This window comes from Molothrus aeneus, chromosome 6 (assembly GCF_037042795.1).
Source record: "Molothrus aeneus isolate 106 chromosome 6, BPBGC_Maene_1.0, whole genome shotgun sequence".
In the NCBI taxonomy this organism is placed as follows: Eukaryota; Metazoa; Chordata; class Aves; order Passeriformes; family Icteridae; genus Molothrus; species Molothrus aeneus.
In genome coordinates, this window is record NC_089651.1 from 46,025,704 (window position 1) to 46,051,190 (window position 25,487).

Sequence of the window (25,487 nt, forward strand, 5' to 3'; positions counted from 1 at the left end):
GACAAAACTGTTCTGGGATGAACTGAGTCAAGCTGCACTGGGGGACAGCATCAGAGGAAAGAGAAATACAATTGCTGAGTACTGAGGAAGAAAAGGCCAGGAAAGCCACAGTTGTAGAACAAGCGAAGGAAGTAAAATGCCTGGAAAGAAAAACACTGAAGAAGTAACAGGGCATGGAGTGTAGAAGAAATGAAGTAGAAACAAAAATACTGCTAGGTTGAAGAAAACAATGGGTAACAGGGAGGAAAAAAAAACAGATGAAAAATATCCTTATTTTGTAGGTAGAGGCTGAAGTAGGCTGTGTTTTACTGTGCTTTGTGATAGTAAGGGTTTCACAAATGTCCAACTCAGATGGTGCCAGGCAGCAGATTTGTAATTGTGGTGCTGTCGATCGGGCACAAGAAGTTGGTTGTAGCATAAAACCATCTCACAGTATGGCAGAGGAGCCTTCCCTGCTGTTCCACGCGTCTTCCATAGGTGATGTAGAAGACGAGAGAAGCTCATGGGATGCCTGGGCAATCAGACCACATGTCACATACATGCTGACAATTTAAGTATCTATGAATACACACCACCCAGACCCTCCTACCAAGTGCAACCTGACTGCTGTGAGTTATGAAAAAATATCTTTCAGCATTTACACAGTTCCTGTTGTTTGTGAGCTATAGAATTCCTGGGATATATCATGTTCTTTCCACTACAAACAGAAGTATGGTTTTTGCATTTTTACATGACATTTCTACCAATTCCTGAGTGATTCAAATTCATTGGAAGTAAGGCTATACAACTTGATTGCATTTTGTGTAAGTAGTTATGATTTTTTTTCCAGTCATTTTCAAACCCTTTGATGTTTATGAGCTTTTAAAAACAATCTTGCATATTTACATTGGTCTGTTTTGAACATAGTACTTGTTACCTCAAGGCTAAGTTCCACAAAATGCTGTAGGCTGGTTTTAATGTAGATTTATCAAAATATCTCACTGAAATGATATAAGAAAGGGACATTCAAACTGGATTTTCTTTCACGCAGTCCTTTAGCATTAGACCTTGTTTGTTTCCTCTGTTCTTTCATTTAAAGGGCAGTGGCTTTTGCCTAGTCCTTGAAATAATATATAATGTTTCTTACATCATAACCTATAGTTTGCTCTTACTTTGGGTAATGAGACAAAAGGTGCATCTATATTCTAAAGGAGATTCTTGAACTGACTTGCTAGAACAGCTGTCTGACATTGTCATTGGCAGCTCTCCTTTTTCTAGGTTACTATTCTTCTTGAATATTAAAGAAGAAAGCACAAGGCTGCATTAATTCCCATGCTTTGTGTGGTCATATGTGGATGTTGCTGTCTCCAACTTAAAATGATGACATTTGATGGTGTAAAACTCCAGTGAAGAAAGACTTGCAGTGTTGTGTATAGCTGGGACTCTCCATTCAGACAGTGTGTGTGTGTTTGAATACCACAGGATTTTTTGGCAATTAGGATGCTTGCTTGTACTATCACAAAACAGTAGTGCTGTGAAACTCAGACTGGTGGACATAGAGCTTGAATCAAGTGTAAGTTAATAACCGGACATGAGCAGCCCAGAGAGCCAGTTGTGTCCTGGGCTGCATCCAAAGCAGCATGGGCAGCAGGGGAGGGAGGGGAGTCTGTCCCTCTGCTCTGCTCTGTTGAGACCCCACCTGCAGGGCTGCATCCAGCTCTGGGGTCTCAGCACAAGAAGGACCTGTTGGACTGAGTCCAGAGAAGAGACACAGAAATGGTCAGAGCTGGAACACCTCTCCTGTGGGGAAAGGCAAGAGAGAGCTTGGGGCTCTTCAGCCTGGAGAGGAGAAGGCTCCAAGGAAACTTTATTGCAGCCTTTTAGTACCTGAAGGGGGCTTATGAGAAAGGTGGGGACAGACTTCTTAATAGGAACTGTGGGGGATAGGACAAGATGAGTGGTTCTAAACTAGAAGAGGGTATGTTTAGACTAGATCTAAGGAAGGAATTCTTTACTGTGAGGGTAGTGAAACGTTGGCACAGGTTGCCCTGAGAGATGGTAGATAGCCCATCCGTAGGAACATTCAGGATCAGGTTGGATGGGGCTCTGAGCAACCTGCTACTAGTGGAAGATATCCCTGTCCAGTGTACAGGGATTGACCTAGATGACCTTTGAAGATCCCTTCCAACCCAAACTATTCTTTGATTTTAGTAAGAAAAATAGTTGCAGTAATATCTTACAAATAAAGAAACTTGATAGCCTTTAAATTTCTAGTCTGTTCTAATCAAACTACTTGATTGGCAGTAAGCTATTTGAAAGCTCAGAACTAAGATTTTGCTTTTGTGTAACTCACTACAGTTGGGATCCAATTTCTCTGGAGAAGTAGCTAAGCAATACCATCTGCCCAAGTTACTCAAATCACTTTAAATGTGTCTACCTTTGTACTGTATTGCATTTTTCTTTTTTTAGTCCTTAACCTTGTTTGACAGTAATGCTGTCATTCTAATATAAGTGAAGTCTTTGAAGATTTTGTGCAAGCAGTTTCAAATCTTCATTAAATTTTTTTGTGTCTGTGGATGATGTTACCCGACATGTCTGAAAAACACAGATTTGAAGACTTGCTTCTATAACACCAAGTGATTTCTAGTTTAGTCCATGAAACATACTGAGCATCCAGTCAATGTGGTCAGAATGAAACTAAGCAGCAAAGAGAAATTTTAGAAGCTTTTCACTTCAGTTAAATATTAAACACTGAAGGACTTCACCTCGTGAATATGGAAATAAATTAGTGTATGTGTAGGGGTCTGAGAAGGCAGAATATATCCAATATGGACCCACAAGGCCAAGCCAATGGTTGTAATAAAAAGAGAAGAGCTGAAATAGTAGAAGTAAGAGAAGCTGAGTTTTTAAGACATGATGGTGCTTCATGAAGTATCCAATCTCAGTAAAGGAGGTAGGAAAGTTTTGTTCATTAAAATAGCTTACTGAGAAAGTATCTATTGTAGATTAAGTTTGTCTTTTCCCCCAGAAACTAATGAATCTTCTTCTGTATTTTTCCCTTCTTTCATAGGGATTGGACAAAGGTTACTTTCATGTAGGAAGTGAAAAGCTTCCAGAAAGGAAAGATTCAGCAACATACTTTCCTGTACCTTATGACCTCCCACCAGAACAGTATGGAAGCAAAGGTAAGGTGTGACTTCAGAGGAAAAGTAGGCTTGTATTATGCATGACCTCATTAATTTTTAGCAGATAACATTTGTTGTGTGCAACATGTACATTATTAACTCTTTCCACGTTGCTGTTTTGAGCAATTGCCGTTGATCACCTCCAATAGTCAGCTGAACACCAGAAAGCCATTTGTGGTCAGCAGATGTATCTTTAGGGCAAAACATTTAAAGAATTAAAAAAAATCTGGTAGCTGACAGTACTACTCAATATCTAGATAAATAAATCATATCCTACATCAATCTCCTGAAGGTCTCTGTAGTTAACCAACAGATTCAGGCTGTCATAATAAAAAAGACTATTGCAAAGCTCAATATATCAATGATAATAAGATAAATGAAACCTATAGACCAGCAGTATGAGCTGAGAGTTCCTTGGAAGGGAAGCTGAAAATTATCCAATCTGGTGTTTGGGAATCATGCACACAATAGCCTATAAATAAAATTTGTGTCTTTAACAGTACTCAGATTTTTATTTTCTTGTAGAATCTTCTAAATGAGTACTGAGATTTTGTTGTATAACATTTTCTCATTGAGCTCCCATCGTCACGTCTCAGTTGCACTATTGCTATTATCTCTCTTGCCAATACACGTTGCTTACTGTAGTCAAGGAGTTTCACTTCATTTGTGATATAGATATTAAATGGTTTACTGACTGAGGAAATAATCTGTTGTGTGGAGGAAACTTGAAACTTCTAATACATAAGTATATCAAGGTTTTTTAATAACAATTTGGGGGAGGTCTGAGAAGTGCAAAATACTTTTTTTTTCCTCATCTCATCAGCACTTTGTTGAGAAACAAAGCAAATCCTGTGTTTAAAGCTGCAGTACTGGGTGGTGCTTTTTTCCCTTTTTTTTTTCCCCAAACAAGTGGTCATTGTCCTGGCCTTCAGAAATCATCACTTTGTTTGTGAATATTCATATAGATCCCACATTTGTTCCCCATCTGCCTTTCCTCCTTCTTGAAATCTTTAAGTATGATTTTTGCATTGAGAGGAGCAAGATTAGTTCTTTTTCAAATGCCATGCTTATCCAGAGGGAGGGGACAAGAGAGACTGAAGTGCAGTGTGCACCTTTTGCAAATGCTTAAGGAAGAACTTTCCAGATTCATGCAGCAGGGAGTGTTTGCCATGTAGAATGACTTGAAGTCTGGTTATTTACAACCTTTCTATATATGTGAATACTTGTTGCTTTGAAGCTATCATTTTAAATTAAGTAGAGGTAAGAATCCAGTCTCTGAGTTTAGAAATCAACCAGGAATTCTCTCATCCAGATCTCCACTCACAGTGCAAAAGACACCCATAGGAAGAGGATCACAAAGGTGCTTTCTTTGTGTTTTATCCTTTGCTATTCAACTGTGTATGCCTAGTTTTGACTGTACTGCCATCTGTCATCTTTATGAGAACATGAAGGCTTGAGGTGGCCTGCCAGCATGGATTCTTTGAGTGATACTCAGGCATTACTCAAAAAGAACTTGTCTTGTTCTCCAGAGCCTCTCTACCTTTAAGTGAAATGTGGTGGTCTTTTAAGTTGTGAGAGAATGTTCAAAAATCTGAGTATAACTGAAATAGTGCTCCACTTGAGCTTTCAGACGATCTTTAAGTGGCAGTGGGACAGGAATGGCCCCATTTTACTGAGTGCTGACTCCACTGCTGGAGTTCTGCTGCTTGTAAATGAGGCAAGAGTGAAGCTGTGGTACCAGCCTAGTAGATAACACTAACTCCAGTGAGGTGCAGTTGGCTTATCAGAAATGAAGCACTGATCTTGAAATGTGTGAAAGGTAGGTATGTTAAAGACGCTTAAGAAATTTTTGGGGCTTTGTTTCCACCCCCCCTTCCCCAAGAAGATCAAAAGAATTAACTTTGAGAAGCTTGGCAGTCATTTTCATGTGCAACAGTAAACAGCTGCCATCATACAGTATTTGTGCACAGTCATTGCCTTTTCTCTTGTGTTATAGATCCTATTAAAAGTGATGAATAGTTTTAAATTGAACCTGCCATTTTATAAATAACCGAATTATAATTTGTATCAGCAATAGTTCTACACATGACTTATTAAAATACTGTCAGCTGTTTTATAAAATCAACAGCATCCCATTAACAGAACAAAGTTCCAAGTACAATAATAGCTACCTTGAGCAAATTTTATTTAGATAGCTACAATTAGAAAGAGCTAAATTAGGGATTGAGACCTCTCAGCATGCTTTAAGGAGGTGACTGGATTTATTTCTGTACATCTGAAGTTTTTCTCTGCCTGCATGTTCTGCTGAATTAAGCAGAGTCACTGCCAGATGGTAGGAAAGTAGGGAAGATGGATAGGTCTAAGCTGCATAATGTACTCTTGAGTGACAGATTCCAGTGCTTGAGTGGGACTGGATTTATTCTGATGTCATAGATAGAGGTCAGTGTTTAAATCTGAATGTATGTTTGAAATCCTCAATGCTTTTCCCAATTTGCTTTATTCTGTACCCATTTTTTTAACTGTTAATGTTTACTATCTGTTAAGGTATTCACCTGAAGTACAAAAGGTACACATGGCTCTCCAGCAGGAGACTGATAAAACATGCTTAGGGAAATAATGGTGCTAGTTTTTTTTCTTTTTAAGAGATGACTCAAAGTCTAGATATCTTGCAGTTGAGCCAGAAACCTAGAGAGTTTTGGCAGTGCACTGTGACTTAAGTGCTATAGTTTCTTCTGGTTTCTGGTGCCTTTTATTTTTTATATGCTTTGAAATCACCTGTCCACTGTAACAAAAAACCAACCACCTACCCTACTGCTCTCTTCCTGCTGTAAATAGACACATTTTAAAACATTTGCATAGCTGGGATATGTTTTACTGCAACATATGGAACTACAGTATGAGAATTAAGAACACTCCTGTGGCAAGTAATAATGAGTACTTAGTAGCAGTGGTCCCTCTGCCCCATGTTTAATTCCCATGGTACTTGTCACAATGTGCTGTTGTGTACTTTATATAACCCTTCATTACTGATATTGTCACTTTCTTACTCTCCTTTCCTTGCTACAGTAATTCTCACTTCCTGTATTGTCAAGAGTTGTCATTGGATCCTGTAAATTTAATTGGATAAAAGTCATCTCAATCAATAGCTATTCCTGTCATCCTTGGTACAATTCCGTTTAATATATGCGTATTACAGATTAATGTCACTGTATTCCTTCAGGGCTCATTTTGTACATGGAGAGAAGAAGCAGGATAGATTTACATAAGTTTCTTAATTGAGAAAAATCACTGAAAAAAGGGTTAAAGATTTTTCTGTATTTCAGTAGGAGTAGCCTGCAAGGAGTAGAATAATACCTTGGATTCTTAGAACAGCTGCATTTCTGCCACATGTGTGGTAGGAGGAAGAGCACAGAGCAGGTTGCAGAGCTAGCAGTTGACTTCTGGTGTGTTGCCTTTTCTCTTTCCCAAGAATGGAAAGAGCTTCTGTATTCTGAGAAGTGGGAGGGAACTGTGTGGTGCAAACCAATAATAGCTACCTTGAGCAAATTTTATGTTGCTCATCTGAAAGTGTAATGTTTGAAGAAGTGAGGGGTAAATGTGAATTTTTCAGAGGTCAGGCAGTGTCATTCTTAGGTACTGAATTCTCACTGTCCCTGTGAAAAATATTCATATGTTACAGTGCTTATTTATAATTACATTGGGTTAAGAGAGATGCAGCACAAAACTTGCTGGCACTAGGCCATACCAAATTTGGCTGCATTACTGTACTTGTATGTTATCTGAAATACAATTCTTATACAGCTGGTGAGCATGCTGGGTTATAACTATATTTAAAATAATATCTGGGGGAAAAGCAAAGCCTTTTGAAAACTATCTTACAGTTTTAAAAAAAGAAAACAAAAATGTCCACTAAACTGAAATTGCACATGATGTCAATTGAAAATCAGTGAGAATTTGGACCTTCTTCTTCCCTCCAAAGGGAAAAGAGGAAGAGAACCAAATTTTGCATTTGATAAATTAATTTGTCATGAGTATGTTTCTGCTTTGGTTTACAGATCAACCGTGGATTTGGAATATTCCTTACACTGATGCCCCTGATACACATGGAAATATGTGGGTTCCATCATAAGTGTTTCCAGTACTTTGTGATGTTCCACTTGCTAACACTGAGCCTGCTGTGTCACTTGCAAAAACTGCTTGTTTCTGTTCTGTAAGCTATAATGTCTGCTATAATGGTTAATTTGTAGTTGAAACATTAAAATGTTAATAAGGGAGAGATTCTTGGAGAATCTGTAACCACATTATTACAAGTGAAGCTGCTTTTTTGAATACCTTTTTATATGCTTTTTCTTTACTGTGGTTTTCAAGACAAGAACTGTTCTCAGAGAGTCTCTCTGCATTTGTAGCTGTAATTAATTTTAAAATTACTGCTCTGTGAGACTGTCAGTTGACCCCAGTAGCTGGAATAAAAGTTATTATATGGAAAATTCAAATTAAAATAAATGCAATCTTGTTAATATATCCTTTTTTCTGTCTTCTAAATATGTACATTTCGGATTGGGTTGGAACTTGTATCTTGCAAGTGTACTCCCAGGTATTTTATAAAATTGACAGCATCCCATTAATAGAACACATTGGTTGTATCAAAAATAGTGTGGCCAGCAAGTCCAGGGCAGTGATTGTCCCCCCATGCTCAGCACTTTTGAGGCCACACCTCGAGTGCTGTGTCCAGTTTTGGGCCCCTCATGACAAGAAATTGAGAGGCTGGAACATGTCCAGAGAAGGGCAGTGGAGCTGGTTGGAAGGTCTGGAGCACAAGTCTTCCAAGGAATAGCTGGAGGAGCTAGGAATGTTTAGCATGGAGAAAAGGAGTCTCAGTAGAGATATTACTGCTCTCTACAATTACCTGCAAGGAGGTTGTAGCCAAGTGGGAATCAGCCTCTTCTCCCAGGTAACAAGTGAGGGGACAAGAGGAGCCTGAAGTTTCACCAGGGAAAGTTTAAATTGGATATTAGGGGAAAATCCTTCACTGAGGGTTGTCAGGCATTGTTCAAATTAGTTTGTTAGGGTCAAGGTTATGATGTTCCTTAACTATGTTCCTGAAGAATTTTTGCTCAGTATCAAAAGTAATGGAGGGCTGGTTTATTTGCTTCTCTGTCAGGATATTTCATTAGGCATAAAGTTGGCTCAGGAGTACATTGCAGCCATTCCATAGCTTCACCAAAGAAAATCAGTGAGTTTTGGTTAAGTGTACCAGCTAATCACCCAAAGGAGACCTCTAATTAAAATGTACTGACACGTCAATGAGAGTAACTAAACGTCTGCATGAGTCTTCCAAGTAATTTGATGATGCATTAATAATAATTCTACTCTGACCAGACACTTACTAGTAATCATTATTGGGGTACTCAGTGACTGTTAGCTTTCTTAATTACAGGGCTGCCAGTCAATATCAACAGAATTGGTAAATGTATTGATTTTTCTTTCATATTATTTTATAATTGTGCTAAGCCTTACCACCACCAATCTGTTGTCCCCAAATGCCTGCACACACAGACTAGGGAGCTGTGTGCTGGTGCTGCTGAGAGGTAGGGAAAACAGCATATTTCCTGATAGTGATGCCAAGTGACTGTACTGAGGGTAGTGCCATTGCATTCAGGGCTCAGGCTTGCAAGGTATTCACTTTGATTTGGGGTTTATTTAAATGTCAGCAACATGTTTAACTACTTATTTTTTTTTTTTAACCTGAAACCAAAAGTTACTTTTTATTTTTCTTATGCCAGTGAACACACTGTATTTCTGTATTCTACCTTGCTTTAAATGTTATGGATGGCTGACTGATTACACTGGTCCTGCTCTCCACACACTCCAGTTTTTCCAGCTATTTACCCAAGAGCAGTGGGAATGGTGACCTGTTTTACAATAAAGTATTCTTTAGAATAAGCCATAGTCTAATTTTCTTTTTCAAGATTCCGGTCAATATCAACTTGTTCTTGTTCTATCCTTTAATAGGGAGCATATCCTTAAAAAGCCACCTTCTCAAGAGATGATTAAATCACTGCCAAGATCAAAGTTGACAAATTAGGGGAATTTGCAATTTTTGATGATTAATGACAGTAGTACATGTGTCTTTCAAAACTGCCAGATGATCTTACCTGCTTTAATGCAATAATTATCTCTATGCCTAAGACAAACACAAAAATGACATTCCTCACTAACAAAAGATGTAAATAAGGAGGAACTCAATAACCTTGAATAATTTGCCTTGGCTATTCCTTTGAATAGTGTTATTGTTGTTCATATTCTTTTGGGCAAAAAAAATCACATTGATGGTTGCAAGCAGCTAAAGGCTCTTTTTCCCACTGTGCTAATCCAAGGCACCCTTGAACAGGTTTGATGGATGGAGCCATAAGTGTGGACAAAGGGTGGACACTCAGTTCTGCTGCCTTTGTTGGTTGAGCATGCAATGGCTGAGTTCCATCTTCCTTCTGACTGGCAAAGCAGGAAGTATAGGTGGGTTTTGGTTTTTTCCTCTAATGGGAACTGCCAATAATTTTAAAGATACAGCAGCATATTTTAATGGAAGGGTGTTGTTACCGTTAGCACTTAGCACAGTCTGGTTAGTTTGGCTGGCATCTCATCTTCCTATTTTTGGCTATTTAATATCTTCCAGTATTGCTGCTAATTTTAATTTCCATGCTAAAGTCTATGCTAAAGACTAATTAAGAGGGAATAAAAACCTGCAGCATGATGTATCACCTATGAATAACAACAAATAGGAAAAAATTAAATATGACTTCCATTTATCCCCGGCTGCTGGTTTACTGTGCAACATAAGAAAAGGACTCATTTTCCCTGTGCCTGCTGCTCTAGCAGTTGTCACACAGGTGGTGATCCTCTCAAACACTGGCATTGGAACTGCCCACAGTGCACCCTTAGGGCTCAGACCAATACTCAAATACCTCAGGCTGTGAGACAATCAATGGCTCTTATATGGCGTGTACAATTATCTGCCATTAAGGGACATTTCTAAGATCGTAGTGTTCACTTCCATTGCATTTTGACTGCAACACAATTATTAGAAAATGGGGGGGGTGGAGGAGAACGGGAAGCGAAGTGGATGTTATAGTTCATTAACCTGCTTTCTGAAAAAATATATGTAGGTTGTCCTTCCCTGGAAAGAATGTGCTTGTATACTATTACGTTTAGCACAGCTGAATTCCAGCCCCAATTATTTAAAAGTAGAATTCAGCACTGTAGCAACTACCAGATATTGCTGAGTTTAGCTTTTTCTTCTTATAGTGAGAACGATATTTCCAGCAGATTTGGATCGACAGCTCTGCTCTTTGAACCTGCAAATAACTAATTTTAAAACCACATAGCAGCTGGAAAGGCTGCTTCTGTCTTCCCTAAACAATTTCCCTTCGACTACCATGCGCTGGAGGACAGAGATGTAGCACCTTGTCGGGAAGGCAGTGGGTAACCAGACCCTGTGGAGAAGGAGCTATCCTCTTTTGGCAAAGGGCGCTAATTTTTATGGCTTTGATAGGAGGGGATATCACGGACTGACGGGTTTCGTGCCCGGTTGCCTCGGGCACTCCTCACCCCCAGAGCCCGAGCCTGAGGGCGGGAAGGGGGGCGGCCCCCGCCCCTCTGAGGGCTGGAGGCCGAGGGGCAGCCGCCCTCTGCCAGCCCGCCCTGCCCGCTGCCGGCGCTGGGCTTCGGGGGCGGCGGCCGCGCCTCTGCTGTGGGAACTGCACCGGGGGGCGCGGCCCGGCCCGGCCCGGCCCGCGGCTCCCCTGAGGCCATGGTGCGGGCGGCCCGGGGGACCGGGCGGCGGAGCCCCGCGGTGAAGCGGAGGGCGGGGGGCGAGCTGCCGCCGGTCCCGCCTCGTCCCCCCCGGCAGGCAGGAGGCGCCTGGCGGTGCCTGTCCCTGCGCCCCGCTCCGACGTGCTCGGGGCGGGGGCAGGAAGGGGATATGAAAGTGGCGGGGACGGGAGCCCCGCGCGGCGGGCGTTGGGGCTGAGGGGCTCCGAGACGGGACGGGACGAGCGGCTCCCTGGCCCTCAGGATGTTCGGCAGCCCGAAGCGCGCCCGCCGCGGGGCCGTGCCGGGGCCGCGCCCTGCCCCCGGGGCGAAGGTGCCGGCCGGCTCCCGGGAGCGCCGCTCGCCGCCGCCGGGCTCCGCGGCGCCCTGAGCCCCGCGTACGGCTGGCGGGCGGCGCCGTGATGCCCGGCGGCGGCAGCAGGGTCCCGACGTAGCGTGGCGGCGCGGCAGCCCGGTCCCGCGGGCGGAGGATGGCGTGTCGCGGCGCCTGCTGCTGCTCCAGCGCGGGTCGCCTCAACGCGGACAACGCGCGGTTCCTCCTGCTGGCGGTGCTGATCGTGCTGTACATGCTGTGCGGCGCCGCCGTCTTCTCGGCCATCGAGCTGCCCACGGAGCGGGAGGCTAAGGAGCGCTGGGAGGAACGCCTGGAGAACTTCACCCGGCGCCACAACCTCAGCCGTGCCGAGCTCCGGCACTTCCTCCGCGAATACGAGGAGGCGAGCGTGGCCGGCATCCGCGTCGATGACATCCGGCCCCGATGGGATTTCACCGGCGCTTTCTACTTCGTGGGCACCGTCGTTTCTACTATCGGTGAGCGGCGGGACGGGCGGGCACCGGGGCGGCGGCGGGGATGCCGGGGATGCGCTGTCCCTGTCCTCCTCGCCGGCTCACAGCGGGCTCGTGTCGGTGCCCGGGCACGGTCCTGTCTCTTCGCTGCTCCTTTTTTCGCCTTCTTCCTCCAAAGAGCCGCTGCGGCGGGCGCGCCTCTCGCGGGAAACGCTGAGCTCAGGGAGCGCCGCGGAAGCTCCGGGCAGGCGCTGGGGGCCGAGCTCCGGGCAAGCAGGGCAGTGGACACAAGGATGCTCTTCGCGGGTGTCACTAAAGCCGAAAGCTTTAAACAGTCCTGTATGTCTTTAAATTCTGGGCAATGTTACAGAAAATCTTAGATCTGGTGGTTTCATAGGCTGTACGCTCAGGGCCCTTTCTGAGGATCGTCTAGTCCTAACAAGAACCCTTAAATAGACTTTATGGTGTCCAGCTGCAAAGTGTACAACGATTGGGTTTCAAACCACTCGGCTTTTTGCTCCTTCAGGCTTTTCAAGGCAGAACCGTCAAGTCGGAGGGCACAGTTTATCTCACTTATCCCGCCTGAATAAACCCAAGTTTATTCAGGCTGAAGGAGCCTTCAGGGGAAGGTGATACTGAATAGAAATTCCGAGCAGTCTGACAGGTGTACATTAAGATGAAAAGGGGTAGCACCAGGAACTGACATAAGCACCCCAGGGAGCCCATGGGTGTCAACAGAAAATCTTCATTTAGGCATCTGCAGACAGCTAAAAGCCTCGGAGAAAGTGAGCTTTCTTCAGTTAAAGACAGGCAATCTGTATGCAGTTATATCACTGTGACAAATGGGATCATTAAATCTTAGTAATGGTACAGCCAGTTCACATCAGTCCCTCTCCATGAATGAAATATACATTGTGGTATGGTTATTTAGTTCTTCAGGAAATCTCCACTAACAGTTGGTTTGTTTTTTTTTTCTGAAGAGGAGATTAGAGATGCCTTACTTGTGTGGGATGTGTAAGAGTTTGCCCTGTCCTGCAGCATACTCCTCTCTAATACTGAGGTTTTCTAAGTCTGGGGTTATTCTATTAAAGATGTCATTAGACTGGTTTTATATTTCATCAATGCTTCAAGATTTGAATGGTTTGTGTCCTTAGAGCTAAAGTCTTTAAAACCCAAGAACTGTGCTTCAGTGTTCTGCTGGACTGGCAACTGAAAATAATTGTTAAGCCCATTTTTGTGGATTGCTGTAGTTTGTTTGCCATTATAACATGTCCCTTGAAGTGTGCTTCTTGTATGATCAAAATAATTAAGCAGAGTTTTTGCGAATATTTGCTACAGCCATAAAATTGTAGTAAAAAGATCAGATCAGATTGGACCAGATCTCAAAAATTCCACCTGCCTTGCCTCTATTCCTCGAGGAGTCAGTTATATGGGACTTTTTTGTGATGTTGGTTCAAGATGCCATTTCAGACCTGCGCTGTTGGAGATTCCACAGCTTCAGCAAGGAATCCAGCGTTGTGCATTATTACCCTGGGGTTTTTCTGATGTCTGCCTTACTGCAGTTCAGTGACTTGTGTTATTTTTCTCTTGCCATCCTTTGTACTCAGAGAATGGCCTCTGAGGTACTCAAAGACCATTGTCAGTGTGTCCCTTCAGCCTTCTCTCAGTTCAGAAAACCACAGTGTTGTAACTCCTTTTGCAGTGATACGGTTGCTTTTCACAGGTGTTAACTGATGCCAGTATTTCTACATTAAGTTTTGTCTTATTTATATAAGATTGTTAAGGAGAGAAGCATATCTGTGATCCTGTTAACTGCAGATGATCACAAACACAAGTATCCACTTAGCCACTCACACTTTTTGGTAGTTTCTATGACTTGCTGATTTCCATTGCTCACATTTTACAGCTCCCTTAATGTTTCTGCAGAAATCTCCTCAAGACTCTGTTTTCCTTCAGACTGTGTATGGTCTGGAGACTTTGGCAGTTTACATCCTGTCCCTTCTTTTGACCTGACATTGCTTTTCTCAGTCTTATCAGTGATGACACTTTCTCAGCGTGTTTATGAATTACATCATTCTTTCTTAATCTTGTCAGCAGAATTGCACTTCTTCATCATATCAATAGCATGTCTCTTTTTTAATCTTAGTAGAACTTCTGCTTTGTGGGACTGACTGTGCATTTCAATCCTTTAACTTAGCTTGTGCTGCAGGATGGGCTCTCAGGATTGTGCTTCAACCAGGTCTCCTCAGATGTGCCACTCAGCAGTGTTCTCCTGAAGGCAACTACAAGCTCATTTGTATCAACCATATTGGCATCCTAATAATAGATTTTGTTTTACACCTCTAAAATCAATATTTTGTCTCTCTTCTCAGCTCTTTCCAAATGGCCCAATCTTCTTTCATGCCCTAGTACAGTGCTCCAATATTAATGTATTATTCTAGCTGCAGCCTTGCTAGTTCTGAGGAAAGTATGAAAGCTTATTTCGTGTGTTTTTCAGTCTATACTCCTGGTGGCTCTGTACATTCCTAGAGCTAAACAAAATTTGATGTCTTTGGTCAAAAACAGTTTTTTAGGAAAAGGTGCTTATGACATATTCTTAATACCAGCTCACCTTCTACACTCACTACTATGTGCTGGTATAGAAGCTCTATATTTAGTGGATAAGTTGCTGTAAAAACAAATTTTTTTTGTAAACTTTATGGGGTTTTTTTTCTCTTTTGCATAATAGGAATTATTTTGCTACTCCACCAGAATAAATTTATTTCTTCCACAGTGAATAAGGTGAACCTAGCCATTTTGATTTACTGCTAAAGCATCAGTCAAACATTATATGTCACATCAACTGCTCCCTGGACTTTAGCTAGAAAGAAATACCATCATGTATTTCAGAGGAAAGTAGAGTTTTGCAGTAACTAAGGGAGTAATCTTGTCTTTTTAATGAAGATTTGCATAAAATGTTAGACACACATCCACAATCCAGTGGAATTTGGAACATGGTATCAGTGCATCAAGTCAAGAGGTCAAAATTAAATATAACCAGCCTATTTGTCAAGAAAATGCAAAGCTAAACAGAGCTGAACTAGTAAAATTAATTAATTTCTCAGGTTAGTAATTAAAGGGTTTGTTCCATAAAAGTGTTTATTCCTATCAGTGCTCAGCCTGTAATCTTGATGGGTCTTTTAAGCAGTGGTCTCCAGTGTGACCCAGTACTAAGGTTTCCTTTGCAGTAAGGGAAAAGTCAGGAATGAAGGCACATAACCACAAATACCTGCCCAACTAGGAGACTGCCTAGACTGTCCAGGAAGCAATCCCAAGGAATTAGATGGTGTCAAAGCCTCTCAATCCCATTAAGGCAGGTGCCTAACTAATCCACACATGTCCAGTGGGCTCCTCCAAAAGCTCACTTTGCTTTCAATCTACTCTTTGTCACATAATGTACTGTCCCTTTTGCCTAAAAATAAGGTGGTGGTAGTAGGAATATCTCAGGATGGAAGAGTTCAAAGCCACTTCTTTCTCAGTAGGACTTGCAGCAATTCCTGTGTCTCATCCAAGTGCGCTGCCCACCAGTCTGAGGAATAATTTCAAGGTGGGACTCTCAGTGTTTTCTGTTGAAACCATTCCACTTTGCATAGCCTAATGAAACATCTGCAGACCAGAAAATAAAACAAGATCTAAGTCCCAATTTGCAATTCAGTGAATGTTTATGTGTTTTATACAGAGACATATTAGGTAGGCTCTGGGTATTCAGCAGCCTTAGACTGTAGGGTCACAGTCATCATCAGGTGCTCTGATACCCAAGGACTACTGTGGTACCTTGGCACAATAGTGCCTCCAAGAAGTAGGGAGCTGGAATAAAATGTAATGTATCTTGTTAAAAACACATAACATGAAACAACTTCTCAAACTGACTTATGATATTCCTGCCCTTTTCACAGGCCGCTGGAAGTTGGAGGGGATCTCTGGAGATTGTCTGGCCCAACCCCCATACTCCAAGCAGGGTCAATGACAGTCAGCTGCTCAGGACTGCATCCTGTTGCAGCTTGGGTATCTCTCTTGGTGGAAACCACATTCTTTCAGGACACCTTGTGCCAGTGTTTGACCAACTTCACATTATAAGGGGGTCTTTTTCTTCTATTCAAATGGAATTTCCTGTATTTCAATTTGAACCTGTTGCTTCTTGTCTTCTCTGTGTGAACAGTGAGGCAAAGGAGAAAATTATATCATCTTCACAAAATCAGTTACATTTTCTGCAGAAATTGTTAAATTTTGCATCCTTCCTCTCTACAAAAAGTTGCAGCAAATTGGGCTGGAGGTGTAAATTCTGGATATAAGGTGAGAAATTTGTCAACTGATACATTACCTGAGGCCCAAAAGATAAAATTGGAGTGGAGTGAAGGCTGGGATTTTTATAAAAGACAGCAATAAGCAGCCACATGGTGTACTGTACAGAAGGGATAGAAGGAGTCATAGCATCTTCTTTAAGCAGCCTCATAGAAAGGATTGCTCACGGAAGTGTTGTTTGCTAATGGGAAAGTCTGTATGGAGTGAAACGACTGCAGTGTTCCTGTTACAGCTGTGTCATGAGTGAAGGAAGGAGTTCTGAAAAGTGTCACAAAGTGCCTGTTTCCTCATTTTCACCTGTCACTACAGTTCCTGCTAAGTGGAATTACAGCTGTGCAGAAGAAAAGTGTATGTGATAATGCCCAGAAAACCACCAAGGTCATTAAACCCAGAGAGCTGGACTAGTGCTTAGAGCCTTGAGATCACCCTGTCTTCCTGTATGTTGTCCTCTTATTTCAAAAGTTCCATACCTTCTCAGTGATTTCTCATGGGCAGTTCCTCACAGCACTGACTCCTTCACTGCACAGATAACAACCTCCATCTCTCTTAACAATATAGACAACAAACTCCAACACTCCAACAACTCCTCACCCAGCTAACCCACTCTTTTGTAGCACTCTTCTTCTTATTGGACACAGCTGTGGCCTATTAAGGGCAGGCCTGTTCCTAATCTTTGGTGATTAGTACAGCTGCAACTCCTCAGGTGTGAGACTACCTTCTGCACTATCTTTATTTTCTTACATTCTATCCCTCCCCACCTGTGTACAGACTGAGCAGAGAGTGGCAGCTGCAGTAAATGCTCCACCTGGGGCCATGGCCAAGCTTACTCCTGGTCTCACAGAGACCACACTGTCTGCCCTTACCTAACAGTACCATGCCTGAAGTATTTAGAATCATAGAACTGTAGAACATTCCTGTGTTGAAAGGGATCCACAAGGATCATCGAGTCCAGCTCCTGACACTGCACAGGACAGCCCCAAGAGTCACACCATGTGCCTGGGAGCAGTGTCCACACACTTATTGAACTCTGTCAGGCTGGTGCTGTGACCACTGCCCTGGGGAGCCTGCTCCAATGCCCAACCACCCTCTGGGTGAACAGCCTTTTTCTAATATCCAACCCAAATCTTCCCTGACACAACTTCAGGCCAATCCCTCAGTCCACTCACTGGTCATGAAAGTGAAGAGATCAGTGCCTGACCCTCCCCTTCCCTCCACGAGGCAGTTGTAGGCTGCAGTGGGGTCTCTCCTCAGTCTCCTTCAGGATGAACAGACCAAGTGACCTCAGTTGCTCCTCATAGAGTTCCCCTCGAGGCCCTTCATGATATTCATGGTCCTCCTTTAGATACTCTCTAACAACTTAATGTCTTTTTAATATTGTGGTGCCCAAAACTGCACACAAGCTGCAAACAGCTCTAATAATTCAAAATGACCTGCCTGCTTTAGCCATTGAGCCATAAGTAGAGCAAGGAAGGCATCTCTAGAGCAAAAGGCTTTTTAGGGAAGCTGCAGGTGAACTGAAGCCATTTACAGAGACTACTGTAGTTGTCAACTCACTGAAGTTGTAATTGCCACCAGCCTTGGATTGCATCCGTTAATAAACTAGAACATTGCCCACCTTTGAAAGACAAGCTATTAGATAGTTTACTCTAACTTTACCAAAAGCTTTCTATAATATATGATAGATCTTTATAAAGCAAAGATGTAGAGAAAATGTGAAAAGGAGAACATTGGTTATAATGATAGGATCGTCACCAGTCTCTGCTATATGCAGAACAGTGTAGAAAACTTAAAGCAAATAATGTTGTAGAAAGGAAGTATAAAATTAAAGCAACCTGGAAATCTTCTTTTATAAGCAAGATCTAAAAAAGGTACACGTGTGATAGCCTAGCATGTTCTCTCTTGGACACTGGTTAAAATAAAAGTTAAGCCATCTGTTTGTAATCCACAAGGTTAGGGGAAGGGCCAGGTCTGGTCTCACATGTAAATTTTCTTACATCTGTTATTGCCAGTCATCCAGTTTTACATAAGATATCTAAAATAAATTACATGAATTTATATGTCCTAATGTGCCTGTTCCATGACTAGAATTAAATAGCTGATGTGTCATGTGCAAAGGTTCATACTTCTATTAGTGTTGAAATTTTGGTGAAATAAATCCCACCCTGTCAATCTATAGGTGGACACCCAGGCAGCAGCAGAACCAGATCAGCACTGTTGGCAGTACTGACTGGAACTTCTCTGCCACAGGTTCTCTCCCTCTCTCATTTAAATGAGATCAGTAAGTAGTTAAAAACACTTGAATTCTGTAAAGGAAATCATGTTATCAGTTACACTCTCTTAAGAAGATCAGGATTAGGATTTTTGTGAGGAATTGGCATTTTCCAGGGCATGACTTTATAATGTATGGGGATTTCTCTGTTTCCAGGTGAATATGCTGGGACCTGAGCACAAATTCCCTAGTAAGTTTTTGAAATATATAATAAATTTAAGAAAAAACCTTTCTGGATTTGACTTTAACCTAGTAAGTGTAGAAGGCAAATTCTATGACCATGCAGTGGCAGAGTTCATTATTCTTCAGAGGGAAAGGAAGAAGTACAGAAAACCAGGGAATTTTGAGAGTAAAGCTTTAAATACAGATCTGCAGTTTAGAATCTCAGAGGAGCCAAAACTGAAGAAAAATTATTTAAGGGGGACTTTCAGTTTCCTGGACAAAATATATGAATGATTCTGGCTCAAGGGATCCAAATGTGAAATACAGGAGGAGGACAGGAACTACAGTAAAAGACAAAGATATAGATTTTAAGTTAATTTCTGTCACAAGAAGAAAACATACAGAAAACTGATAGAAAATTAGATCAGTGAAGACAAATAAAAGGAATAAAATGGAAATACAGGAACAGATACAAAATTATGCTATTAGCAAGGGGTATCATGGGTGATGTGAACTGATTCATCAGCACAATAGTGATGAGAAAGACTAAGAAAAACATTGCTCTGCTGTACAGAAAAGAGGAAGAGCTCTCAACAAATGATTCCAAGAAGGCTGAAATCTGTAATGGCTTTTTCTGTATCAGTCTTCTGAAAAGGTCAACTCTGAACTGTTGTGTGGTACAATTAACACTTGTAAGAAAGCGGAAAGTAAAAGAATAGGTTAGAATCCCTAAATCTGTCAGATCTTTTAAAATCATTTAAGCTAACTCAACTGCATTCTAGAATATGCAAAGAAATTACTAAAGCAGTAATGGGCACTTTGGCAACTTGTAGAAGGGTTTGAAATTCCAGGCAATTTAAAATGACAAACATTTTGCCAGTCTTTAAAAAAGGAATGATGATAGGAAGAAATAAAAGACAATGGGCTTAAATTGCAACACAGAAGATTCAGATTGTATATGAGAAAAAATTTTCTGAATGAAATGAAGCAAGTGTGCAGTCTGCCTAGGAATGACACAGAGATTTCATCACCAGAATCCTTTGCACTCAGGTTAACCAGACACTTAACAAGAATTATACACAATCCTTAATTCCCTCATTGTGCAGTGAATGGATGAGATTACATTTTTCTGCCTCTGCCAGGGCTTTTTTCCCCAGGTTCAGTGATAGTATGTGCTCATTATTCCTATTAGCCTTAAAAAAAAAAAAAAAAAAAAAGCAGGGTGGTAATCACACTGCATAATACAGAGTCTTGTTCTTTTGCTGTTTTTGACTTCTATTTTTAGAGTGCAGATAAAAAGAATTTTTTGACAAATTTACACTAAACTTCTTAGATATTTTTTTTACCTTCAGGAAATAAACTAACATTTTAATATTAGGATCAAGCAGGCCTTGAGACGTGCCATTATGCTACCCTGGTTGAAATATGTCTCAAATTAAATAAACTTTAAACCAGAACAAAATAGAACTGATCATGGACTGAGAAGTACTTACTTAATTAAAGAAGTGAAATCAGATATAACAATATTTTTACTGATGCTGGAATTAAAAAAAAAACAAAAAACTTGGATGGAAAAATCGGCATCAAGAAAACCAGCTAAAAATAAACAGGAGGTTACTTTGAAGAACTTGGTCCTGCAAGGAATTAAGTACTTTCCTGGAAGTCTCTGTTCTGGCAGCTGTACCTCTTTCTGCTTGTGTTTGATATACTGGTATGACTTGAGGACAAAGAGCGTGAGGAAAGTACTGTTATTGTCCATTTTTTGCACAAAACACTGCTGAAAATTGAATGTAGTGCAGGTGACATGCAGCAGGGACCATGTAGGAGCCCTGTGTGTCTGAATGAAATGTTGGCCTCCATGCCCAGGGTACTGCACTGCAGCCCTTGCCCAAAGGGGAGGAGATCAGGGCCTTGGCAGCTCCCTGCCAGACTGGGCACGCAAACACCAGGCCAAGGAAAGCTCCAGCAGGTGTTGCCTTCCTCCAGATAATCCAAGTGGAGAATGCACCCATTCCCCAGCCAGGCCACTCTCCAGCCTGCTGACCTCATGGACTGATAGCCCTGCTCTCATCCTACTGCTTCTGCCTAATACTCACTTCCAAGGAATCTCTCATTTTCCAAACCAAAAGTTCCCTAAGGAGCCTGAGCTGGAGATCAGTGCTATGGCCTGTGGCACTCAGCATGTGAGGGTTTTCTGACTGGAGCAGCGACACAATTCTCCTATTTCCTGGAGGAAAGCTTCCTTTTTTAATTGAAAACAGAAGCCTAATCAGGGCTGAGAAGATTAGGCATGCCATGAAGTGGGATAAGTTGGATGGAGAAAAGAAAAACACTTATTTAAACAAATTAGTTGCTGGTTACAGGACCAGTCTTAATTTGTCCCATGGATGAATTCTAGGAACAAAGAGGTATGCAGAATAGTAAGGATGGTTAAAAAAAAAAGACTATATTGACTTAAGTGATTATTAACTAATAATCAGTTTAAATAATGATATATATTATAGTCATTAATATAAAATAATTATTTTTACTTGGATTAACCCACATATACAAAGAGGGAGAAATTTGTTTAAAATTATATCACAAATGCTGGGGGAAGGCTTGCAAACTTATATCCCAGTGTTAGCTGACTGTCTTTGACTGTCTTAACTGAGTTTTTAAATAATTTGGTCAGGATATAAAATACTGGAGATAAAGGCTTTGTTACTGTTTCTGTTTACTGATAGATAGTACTTTTTCCAGTGGAATTATTTCTGCTGTTAAAGGTTCAGCTGACTGGTATACCAGCAGTTCACATATTAAAGCTTTTTCAGCACATTAAGAATACTTAAAACTAGAATGGTTTCAATATTAAAAATGAAAAAAAAAAAAAGAACTTTTGTAGCTAAATAGTGAAATATTATTTTATAATTTAAATTCCTAGGAAAAATATTTAGTATTATAGCATGGAGATTTTTATAGCATTCATGAGGTTTTAGTGTTCCATTGATTTCACACTGCCATCCCTGAAGGCAATATATGGCTTTTGGAAGTGTCTCAGACTTCTTGACAAGTGAAAATTCAATATATCGGTAGGTGCTCTTGATTGCAAATATAGCCCAGGCTTTTTGCAACCTCAAGCCAGTTTTGAGTTTGAGGTGGTTTTGTTCTCACAATGAGAATATTAATAAGACACTTAATATGATTTATTCACACAGAACTAATATGCCTATTTTAGTAGTGACTGTTTTTAAGCACAGTTTCCTATTTTAAGCATGTATTTGCATCCATTTTGTACTTTTCTGCAAAACTCTTTTTTTCGTAAGTGGTCAGAACTTCACAGAAACAGCTGTCCAGCCTTCTTGCTAAAATAGACTGTTCCTCATGCCCATCTGTGCTAGTGATTCTCTCATTCTTACCTGCTTGTAGGGATAGCTGAGCTTTGTTGATTCTCTCTGGTAGAGGATAATGCCCACCAAACTGGCACAATACTGAATTCTGTGTTCTTATGCACACACATGAAGTTATTAATATAATCAAGCTCAAAAATTTTACACCACTTAGAGCAAAACCATGTTCCATTAATGGCATGGAAAATAAAGAAGTATTATAGTCCAGTTAGGGGCAGAAATATTTTTTTCTGAAGTTATTTCCATAAAGATATAAGTAGAATAGTGCTGTTAGGGTAAAATAATCTCTATATATGTAACTTTTCTTTCATATTGCAGAACAATTCCTTTTTATAATGTGTCTTGCTTTTGTAGTCTTCCTATATCACATCTCTTTTCAGTTCCCTGTATGCTATGTGCTGGCACTGTTTTGCTGTTTGTTCTAAGAAAAATATTTTGTAATGGCCAGTTTCTCTTATTTTTGTAAGTAGGAGTTAATTTTGTTATACAGGCTGCTCTTCTTCCTTTCATTTTTCATGTATAATTCTTTAAATAGAAATTCTCATCTGCTCAAAGAGCTAGAGTCTACCTCATCCCTCTCAGGCAGCAATATTCCTGGTTTATCAAGTCAGCAGGTCCAACTGGATTGTGCCTTAATGAGAAGGTCCTTAAGACTGTCTGCGTGCTCCAGGGAGCAGTACTGGCCATTCTTTCCTCTTTCACCACAAATTTAAACATCCTTGTGCTGAAGGAGATGCTGCCTTTCAGATAAGCTGTAAACCAAAACCCTGCAACATTAGAAGAGTCCTGGCACCCACTGTAAAACTTTGGCCTTGCCCATAGTTTAATCTTGATCCTCCAGGTAAAGGTACATAAAAGGATTCTCGCCATGTTTTCACTGGGTGCTGTATTCTGGCTGTTGTCTGACATCCCATGGGGTACAACTCTCAGAAGTTATAGTATTGAAATATTGCAAAAAGAAATAAAATAGTTACTCATGAGTGTCCTTAGCTACTCTTGAGGGCAATTATGGACAGTTTCAACGTTCCTACATTTGTCCCTTCCAATTTCTTGGTCTGGACTCCAAAAGAGCAGAACAACAGAAGGTAGAGGTAATAGGCTTGTCATGACAAAACACTAAATATTTTGTAATTTATGCAGCTGAAGCTGTATAAAAAAAAGCTTTGGAAATTGTCCTTTTATAAGGAGAAAGGTTCCTACTTGAGATGCTTTTTCTCTATTGCTCCCCTAGAATGATTTATCTCCTGCCTCAAGAGCTAATTCAGGAGAGTACTGGAAAAAGAAATTAACTGGATGAGGTTTTATTGTAGAAACTTTTGAACCATTTTCCTGTTGTGTTTAAAATTGAGCATGTAAATAACAAAGTGGAGTGAGTTTTCAATCACTTTAAAAGCCATCTATTGCACTGTATTTCTATACAGATTGTATATCTGTTCAGATACAGAGATTCCAAAAGTTTCTACAGATCATACACAAAAGTTCATCTGCAGGAATATATATTTTTCTTATTTTTTCAAAGCAGCATGGAGCAGAGATATATGTAATGCCAGGGATTCTGCACACTGCCAAGTGTTCCAAGGACTCCACTTGCTGAATTTAGAAAAGAAAGTGCTTTCTGGAACCTTTCTGGTATTGGGACAGTTGGGGACCTTTTCCTGGAATACGGATAATTTCTCCCCATGCCAAAAGGAGGCTGAGAAGTGCTGTGTATCTGAGAAGTGCCAGCACAGCTGGGCTGTCATGAACCTTTGGCTCTGTGACAAACTCATGTTGGGGTTATGAGTTACTTGTGACTGGACAAGCCACAGAGTGGGGGGGCTGTCCCTGAGCCACACACAAGGAAACCAGAGCTCTTCAGCAGAGCACTAAGGATGATGGCTGCTCAATTGTCAGAATCCTGTTTCTGTTTTGGGAAAAGTATATCAAAACCAAAATGTGTCTGTGAATCACTTGGGTTTGAAGCTTCGTTATATCCCATGAAAAAATGCTTTGTTAGAAAATTCCTAGTTTATTCTAGTAAACAGAAACAATTTTAATAGAAGTAATTTTCTTTCTTTGTTCCCTTATTGTTTTTCATTTTTCAAAGATGCTCTATTTTTAAAATTAGGAAAGAATCAAGCCACTGGCAGCATGGGCTTTTCTTCACGTCAAGTAACTATTATGAGACTTGGTAAGAAGTCCTGGTGAAGTTCATCTGTGGTGACCAATAGAATCCTACTTAAATCCAGAGAAAGCAAACAAACTTTTTTTCATAGAGAATGTCAGAAACCTCTGCCTTAAATACAGCACCAAATTCAAATTCTCCTTGGCAAAAAACCCAGCAGTGCTGATCAACAAGAATATAAGAAAGTGAAGTCAGCCTTCCCCACTGTTTCTGAGGCTTGTGCTCTTGCAGAGCTCTAACTCTGACTAGATAATTGAAACCAGTGATAAAACATGGATGTAGACCTGTAGAGAGAGGTGTAGCTCCCTTCTGTAGCTTTAATGAAGCTTTGTCCAGAGCAAAACAATAGGATCCTGATACATTTAAGTATTTTGAAAACTTGGCTTGTAAGAAGCATCCTGAGAGTCATGAGTTATGCAGACATTTCATCTCTTCATATATAATTGCCAGTTAATAAAAATGTTAAAATGGAAGAAATAATTTTACTTTGCTTGAAAGAAGCATTATGAGAGTCATGAGTTATGCAGACATTTCATCTCTTCATGCATAATTGCCAGTCAATAAAAATGTTAAAATGGAATAAATAACTTTATTGATTAATGCTCCCAGCAGCAGTGAGGCGGAAAATGTTAGGGTTACAACATTGTGTTAGCATGCAAGAAAGGAAAGTGGTAATGGCAAACTTTAACAATATGCTTTGTGTTAGATGTGAATATAATTGGTTGTCATTACTTCATTAATTAGGAGGTGATTAAAAGCCCAATAGATAGAGAGGAGTAAAAGCCTCAATTACATCAAAGACAGCTTTTAAGTACTGGGAATAACAGCTATACCAAAAGAATGACAATTACTTTTGAAGCATATGACAACTGTTTTTGTAGCTGTGTACTGTCTTCAACACTTGCCCTTTCAGAGGAAATCCAAAAAAGTAAATCTATGCAAGACACCACAAAACTAAGCAATGTAGAACAAAAAGATACTCAGCAAAGTAGATGCATAATCAAACACTGAATAGGACTCAGAAATAACATAACTGGCTAGGTTTTGTCTCCTTAAATAATGAAATCCAGTTTTGTGTCAAAAAGCAGCAATAGTGGTAGGCTTTTTAATTTCAGTTTATTTCTAAAATGGAGAATATTGTGTTTGCCATTATTTTTTTCAGAGAAACAAATCCCTCTCAGAGTGTTCCCGGGTCTTGTTTTTTGTTTCAGGACTCAGTAAAGCTGTAGGGTCTGAAGTCAGCAGAAGTTCAACAGACACTGCTATGAATGGTTTTTCCACTTTATATGAAATTGCTTTCAACAACCACAGACTTTGCACTCAATCTTCCTCTGCCCCCCTCTTTGTTTACTTCTTCATTTTTTCCTGACCATTACCTTGCCCCT

At 40.8% G+C, this 25,487-nt stretch overlaps 2 protein-coding genes across 3 annotated transcripts in view; both read left to right on the top strand.

Annotated features, from left to right (window-relative positions):
- The window catches only part of TDP1 (tyrosyl-DNA phosphodiesterase 1), a 38,749-nt gene extending 31,064 nt beyond the window's left edge, over positions 1-7,685 (top strand). For both annotated transcript variants that reach the window (XM_066552438.1, XM_066552439.1), the window contains exons 15-16: positions 3,050-3,164; positions 7,220-7,685. In XM_066552438.1, coding sequence (XP_066408535.1) covers positions 3,050-3,164; positions 7,220-7,293 — 189 coding nt within the window. In that variant the 3' untranslated portion in view covers positions 7,294-7,685. The remainder of the gene's footprint in view (positions 1-3,049; positions 3,165-7,219) is intronic.
- Positions 7,686-11,461: 3,776 nt separating this feature from the next.
- The window catches only part of KCNK13 (potassium two pore domain channel subfamily K member 13), a 44,794-nt gene continuing 30,768 nt past the window's right edge, over positions 11,462-25,487 (top strand). The window contains exon 1 of the mRNA XM_066551914.1: positions 11,462-11,801. Coding sequence (XP_066408011.1) covers positions 11,462-11,801 — 340 coding nt within the window. The remainder of the gene's footprint in view (positions 11,802-25,487) is intronic.